This window comes from Camelina sativa, chromosome 17 (genome assembly GCF_000633955.1).
Source record: "Camelina sativa cultivar DH55 chromosome 17, Cs, whole genome shotgun sequence".
In the NCBI taxonomy this organism is placed as follows: domain Eukaryota; kingdom Viridiplantae; phylum Streptophyta; class Magnoliopsida; order Brassicales; family Brassicaceae; genus Camelina; species Camelina sativa.
In genome coordinates this window covers 8,661,053-8,668,239 of record NC_025701.1, presented here as the reverse complement: position 1 = coordinate 8,668,239, position 7,187 = coordinate 8,661,053, and the positions used below count along the sequence as shown (strand labels likewise).

The 7,187-nt window shown below is 39.5% G+C and overlaps 1 protein-coding gene across 1 annotated transcript; it reads right to left on the bottom strand.

The window, feature by feature from the left end:
• On the bottom strand, positions 1,284–5,351 carry LOC104759285. The gene is made up of 5 exons (XM_010482229.1): positions 4,339–5,351; positions 3,386–4,282; positions 2,986–3,328; positions 2,042–2,900; positions 1,284–1,708 (listed from the first exon to the last, which is right to left on the bottom strand). The coding sequence occupies exons 1-5, from the start codon at positions 5,349–5,351 to the stop codon at positions 1,284–1,286; spliced, it is 3,537 nt and encodes a 1,178-aa protein (XP_010480531.1).

Genomic DNA, 7,187 nt, shown 5'->3' with positions numbered 1-7,187 from the left:
ATTTTTAAAGATTTTAGATTCATTTATGCATGCCACTAAATTAAGAAGATATATAGAAGTCTCATGAATGTTTTTGGAGAAATCACAAAAACATCAATTCATGGTCTGAATCTTTTTCTTTTTTACTATGTGGTTGAAGTGATTCACAGAAGATAAGGTTGGTGCACGTTGTCGTGAGCCTCTGGAGCCTGGAGACCTTTCTTTTTTTGACAGCACCTCTTGAGACCTTTCATGGACCGCACTTGAAAGGTAATTGTCCGGAATGGAGCAGCATGATATGGGTCAGAAATGTAGACTTCAATATCTTGAATTAAAATTAAAAAGTAAATTTCCAAATGTTTTAAAGAAAAATTTCCAAATTTATTAAAAACAAACAGAGATGGGCAATAAATTTCTTTTAAAAAGTTAAAAAAATGAAGGCCCACCCAAAAAGATATTATCGTCTTTAAAGAAAATAGAGTAGTACATCTTAAAATTGGTTCTGATGTACTCCCATGATATTTCTTAGGTAAATTACGTAGTTTTTGGTATTGCAATACTTTTGGTATCAATCAGTTTGGTTAATTTCTGAAAACAAAATGCTGATTGATTTTATATGTTTTTACAAACCTTTCATGTTTTTTTTCCTTATTAACATCTAACAGGTTTAAAACTGATTAAAACTTATAATTAAGACACCAAGATGATTAAGACATACACATACCTAAATCAATCGTTAAGGTCACCAAAATGAATGAAAACCGAATAAAGGCAATTCCCATATTATAAATATATAATTAGCCTGACCAACACAAAATTAACAGACTGAGCCATGCCAAACAAGACATGGAGAAAATTTGGGGCTTATCTACCTATTCTTAATGGAAACTTGGTTCTTGGAAGAAGAAACACTTTTGACTTTAAAACAGCACATGGGAGAAAGTCAGGATGAGGAATATTTGAATATGAAAGCAATGGAGCTTGCACTCAAAGGCTTATTGTTATCTATTATACAAAGTTTAAATTGATCATTCTAAAGAGAGAGTTTCGGCAGCATCATTTTTTAAAAAAGCGAATTTAGGAAATATACAGTATAATTTCCTTTCTCATGTAATAGATATATTATTATTATTATTATTATTATTTTTTTTTTGTCGTCTATAAATCCAAAAATAAATAGTCTAATCTAAACAAAAGTAAGTAACGAGGGAAAAAAAAAACAAAACCCAATACTTGATAATGAGGCTGCAAGAGCCCTCCAAGTATTAAGCCTGCAAACAAAAGGAGCAATACATCAACCAAGGTTAACGCTCGTCATTCATAAGGATGTCCTGTAGCCACGACGGTGCACCTAGAGCCATATACAATTGCAAACGCTCATCCCTTGTCACGCTCCTTGCTATAGAACGGGCCACCTTATTTGCTGTTATTGAAACTTGTTTACACTCCCAAAAGCTCATACTGTCTAGGCACCCATGTATTTCCCGCAGAAGAAAGCAGTGTTTTGGCCAATCTTGTGGTTGATTAATGGCCTGTACCACCATCGCGCAATCAATCTCAAGAATCACCTGTTCCACATGCATAATCTGTATTGCTTCTATTACCCACTTGAGGACCTGCAGTCCCGCATGTACTAGCGTCGTAGCCCCATTAAGTGCATCACGAGCATGATACCTCACCCGACCATATTCATCTCTAAGAATCCAACTTCCTCCTACCCGCAAGAAACCTTGACTCCATGAGACACCCACATTACATTTTAGGAGTCCGGGGGGAGGCTAAGTCCACTGTGTTTCCAACCCTGAACTCTTTCTGTTCCACACATCTTCTATCCTCGTCCCAACTGTTTGTGCTTCCCTCCATAAGTTTGCTTCCTGGTAAACTTTCATGACCAATTATTGAACATTACCTTGCTTTCCTTGAAATGTCAGATTGTCTCGATATTTCCAGATTTCCCATTGCACCCAGGGAATAGCAAGCCTTGTTTCTTCAGGAATAGCCTCATTGCTCATCACCCCTACTAGAAAATCCTAGTTTTGTTCAACCTCTGTTTCAGAAAAACCTGCCTGAGGGACAGGGATATTAGCTAGCGCAAAAGCTTGCCTAGCAATTTGACACCCAAAAATTGTGTGAGCAATAGTTTCCGGAGAAGCGCCACAAACCATACACCGCAGGTCAACAGTTAACCCTTGCGAGGCTAATCTCCCTGCTATTGCGAGAGCTCCAGAAAGCATTCTCCAAAGGAAGGTTTTGATTTTCGGTACCGTACGCAGTTTCCATAGACTCTCCTTACGCAAGTTTGACTGCTTAAGCTCTTCAGAAGGGGTCTCGTAACGTGATAGGAGAGACTGTGCCAGCCAATATCCACTTTTCACTGAGTATGCACCCGACTTGGTATAAGACCAGATGGAGCAATCAGAATGGGATGCGGTACACTTCATCTTCAGTATCATCTTAGCGTCCAAAGGAGGGAAAATATCTTTAACCATATCCACGTGCCAGACACCAGTATGTTGATCCTTCAGCTGAGCTACTTTCATACCCACATCAAAAAATATTTGCGCACGATACGGAGCTCTAGGGTGCTGATCCTGTATCCATTTATCCAACCACACGAAAGTGTCTTTCCCATCTCCTATAATCTTGACAAGCCCTTGCTTTAACAGTTCCCTTCCATATAAGATGCTCCTCCAGGCATAAGAAGGTCTTGAACCAGAGCCACATTCCAGGATGGTCGTGGTACGAAAGTATCTGCTTTTAAAGAACCTCGCAATAAGAGAGTTTGGGTTATTGAGCATGCGCCATGATTGCTTCGCCAATAAAGCCTGGTTAAAGCTCGACCATATCTTTAAAACCCAAGCCCCCCTCAGATTTCGCTTTGCACATCTTTTTCCACGCCACCCAAGCGATCTTTCTTTGACCTTCACAATTGCTCCACCAAAACTCAGTCATGGCACTTGTAAGTTTCCTGCAGAGGTTTTTGCTCAGCCGAAAGCATGACATAACGTACACTGGCAGAGCTATGGCCACTGATTTAAGAAGAATCTCCCTCCTTCCCATAGAGAGGGACTTAGCATACCAACCATGTAGGCGTTTCTTTAACTTGTCACCAATGAAGGCCAGCAGAGCTTGTTTGAAACCACTAAAACACTCTGGCAAGCCCAAATAAGAGCCTGTTCCACCCTCTGTCAAGATTCCCAACTTAGTCTTAACCATGATCTTCCTCTGCTTAGTGGCCTTGGATCCGAAAGTGATAGCAGATTTTGAGAAGTTTATTCGCTGCCCTGATGCTCGACCATAGTGCAGGAGTACTTCACATTCATTCTGATCTGCTTTGCTGATAAACAAGCTGTCGTCCGCAAACAAAAGGTGTTATATGTTTGGACAAGAGTCGTTGAAGCTAAACCCTGTAAGCCAGCCTTGCATCTGCTTTTGTTCTAGCACGTGTATTAGAGCCTCTGCACATAGGATGAAGAGAAAAGGTGATAGGGGATCACCTTGTCTGATCCCTCGGTTCGGAACAATGAAACCGTGGGCACTTCCATTAATGAGAACTGAGTAAGATACCAAACGGACACATGTCATCACCCACTGTATCCATTTAGCATCAAAACCCATTCTTGTAAACAGAGTCTCCAAGAAGTCCCATTCAACCCGATCATATGCTTTAGACATGTCTGTCTTGACCGCTATAAACTCTTCATTAAACTTCCCATTTGTTCTTAGTGCATGTACTATCTCATGGGCTATCAGGATGTTATCGGAGATCAGTCTCCCTGACACGAAGGCTCCTTGAGTCTCTGACACTAGCTTTGGTAGACAGCATTTCAGTCTTGAACAAAGAATGTTTGAAACAATCTTGTAAAGGACTGAGCACAGACTGATTGGACGCATGTTCATCATGGTATTGACATTCGTCGTTTTTGGTATCAAGCAGATCTGGGTATGGTTCCAATCCGCCGGCATCGTTCCAGAGTTAAAGAACCCTTGAACTTCAGATATAATATCTTTCCCAATGATTTTCCAATATCGTTTGAAGAAAATGCCAGTCCAACCATCTGCACCAGGTGCACTATCCCCTTGAACCTTAAACGCAGCTCGTTTAATTTCCGCTGCAGAAATAGGGGCTGTCAGAGCTCTATTCATCCCCTCTGTTACCCGTGTAGACATCCCATCTAGTAGCTCCTCAAAACCCTCTGGATTCGAAGAGGAGAACATGTCCATAAAATACTCAACCGCCACATTCCCTTTGGAACCTTCCTCAAAAACTTCGTTTCCATGCTTGTCAATTAATGACACTATCCTGTTCTTCATCCGCTTGAAATTCGTACAACCATGGAAGTACGCAATTCTTATCACCTGCACTTAGCCATTTTTGCCTGCTTTTTTTGTTTCCAGTATAGTTCCTCTTCTCTAAAAGCATTCGCTAAGTCCCATTTAACTTGTTGCAGTTTTTGAAAGCTCGGATACCTCTTTGTGGATTCCTTTTCTAACTCCCACTTCAGGCGTTGAATTAGACTATAAGAGTTAGTATTAGCAGTGCGTTTCCACTTAGAAAGAGCTCTCCTACACTGAAATAATCTATCCGTAACTGAGCAGTCTGCTCCTACTCCCTCCATGTTCCAATGCTTTTTGATGATCTCATCAGTCTCCGGCTTGCAAGTCCAGCGCTTATCATAGCAGAATCTACCTCTAAAGGTGCCTGTCGCCCCCACAAACCTTGTGATAATAGGCATGTGATCTAAACCCATATACTCAAAATACTCTGTTTTAGCACGTGGAAACATATCGAACCAAGAACTGTTGCCAAAGCTCCTATCCAGTTGACACTGCACCCAGACATTCTCTCTCCTCCCTCCCCATGAGAGTGTGTTACCTGAACTCGGGAGCTCCTTGATTCTACAACCCCTTGTCATATTACGGAAGGGATAAAAAGACCACTCTGGCCTAGCCGGGCCTCCTAGCTTTTCATTATTGTTCATGATCTCGTTAAAGTCGCCAACTAAAAACCAAGCTTCGTCTCTTTGAAGACCAAGTCTCGTTAGCCTCTCCCATACTTCTTCTCTCTTGCTTCTGACCGGATCTCCGTAGACAAAGGTGGCAAAGAAGGATAAAGTTCCTTTAGATATCTTAGTGTCGATCAGTCTGGAGTTTGATTGCAACACTTCCACCGTATACATATCCTTCCAATACAGAGCCAAACCACCACTCAAACCTACTGGGTCGACTACATGCACCTTGTCATAACCAAGCCAATCCATTACACTAACAACGTGATCTCTGGAGTTTTTAGTCTCCATGAGGAACAAGAAGTCTGAGAAATGTTCACGACGCATTTCCTTTAGACGCCGAACTGCCGAGGGGCTCCCCATTCCCTGGCAGTTCCAACTTGTTACACTCATTGGGAACTGGGTGGTTTCTGGTAAACCACCAAACCAGGTTGCACATTACTGTCCTTCAAAACACTTGAGATAACTGCATCTTCAGTACCAGAGAACCGTTGTCCAGAAGTGACTGTCGCACGCTTGAGGCACTTAGACGAGACTTCACCCTCCTCTTCTGACTTACATTTAGGGTTGATACCTCCTGAGGATGATTCACACCCCTCTCTTGGGTTCTCCATAGAAGCAGACTGTGAGGTCCGAGGACCAACTGCTTTCTTGTGTTTCCAAGAGGAAGTAGAATTAGAAGTGGACTGTTTTCTGGTCATCTTCCCCCCTCCTGTCAAGTGGGATGTTCCCATATGGAAACCTCCAGTGGACATAAGTGGCAGGAGAGACAGTAGATTTAGCTCCTGACCGCCTGTTACCAGTTTCCCATTATCCACAGTAGCACCAGAAACCCGATGGAGATCCTGCATTCCTTTCTTTTGTACCTCCAAAGATCTGTTGTCAGTACTTCCCGTAGCTCCAGAATCAAGGTTTATTGCCAGTGATTGATATCCATGGATCGCACTCTTATCATTCCCAGGAACACCTAGCAGTTCTTTTTCTAGCAACCCGGCTTGGTGTATCACAAGAGTCCTGGTATTGACAGTAGGAGGAGCTCCAGGAGCGAGGAACGTTGGGACTGGTTGATAGCCCTGAGTCAAACCTTTTCCAATACCAGCACCACCAAGGTGTGTTGTGTCCTGCATACCTCTGACTGTAGCTCCTGGAAGACTGTTGGCAGAGTTTACAGTATTCCCAGTAGATTTTATACACAGAAATCAAATTTTGTACAAATCAATATATAATTATTATATATTGATTTTGTAAATATATAATTATTATATATTGATTTTGTAAATATATATATTTTTTTTATAGAAAGTAGATTTTGTAAATTTTTGAAATAACATAAATCTAGTAGCATTAGATTTAATAACTCGGCGTATTAATGCTACTAGTGACTATTTGGAACTCTCGCAATAGTAAAACTCTTGGATTTGACGAAAGTTCACCCAAAATAAAATTAAACTAGATTTGGACCCGTGCTATAGCACGGGTTAAAATACATTTTATTATTTTTAAAATATTATATATGTAATTGTATATAATATTATTTGGATGCAACTCATGCAAATAATTTTATTGTAAATATTATTCATGAAATGTAAATGTATTATGTAAGTCTTATATTGTTAATTTTAACCCGTGTTAGAGTATATAAAATTATTAATCCGTGCTAGAGTGTGTCCAGCAGCTTCCGTGCTAGAGTATATAAAAATTTAACTCGTGCTTGAGTTTGTAAGTCTTAAAATTATAATATAAAAACAAAATTCAATCTGTGCTCTAGCATGGTCCTAATTTTTATTGAACGTTATGGTTTATCAATAAAATCTGTGGAAAGTAAATTTCTAATATTGTGTTTAAAGATCTTTGGAAACAACTTGATATATGACTAAAATCTTCTGAAAATACAGTTTGAAAGATCCATGATTTTATTTATTACCATTAATATATCAATTATCAATTTGGAATATCTCCAATTAAGGTTGCACCCAATATTTAGGTGTAACCATTAATATATGAATTAATCTATAACCTATCTATAACCTATTTGTAATCATTTATAATTAATTAAAAATATAAAGTCTACAAAAACTATATTGTGTACTTCTTTTTATTAAAAAGGAGATCATTTGAAATAACTCCGCGATTATAATTTTAAATTAAATAATATAATTTAATCACTATAATATAAACTATATTGTGTACTTCTCTTTA

What these genes read in the sequence shown, in the direction of transcription:
- LOC104759285 (XM_010482229.1), bottom strand. Translation starts at nt 5,351, where the DNA reads ATGGGGAGCCCCTCGGCAGTTCGGCGTCTAAAGGAAATGCGTCGTGAA. An exon ending in ATGCAAGGCTGGCTTACAGG is followed by an intron (nt 3,329 to 3,385) that starts GTTTAGCTTCAA and finishes TGCGGACGACAG; the next exon opens with CTTGTTTATCAGCAAAGCAG. An exon ending in CCATAGCTCTGCCAGTGTAC is followed by an intron (nt 2,901 to 2,985) that starts GTTATGTCATGC and finishes GCAATTGTGAAG; the next exon opens with GTCAAAGAAAGATCGCTTGG.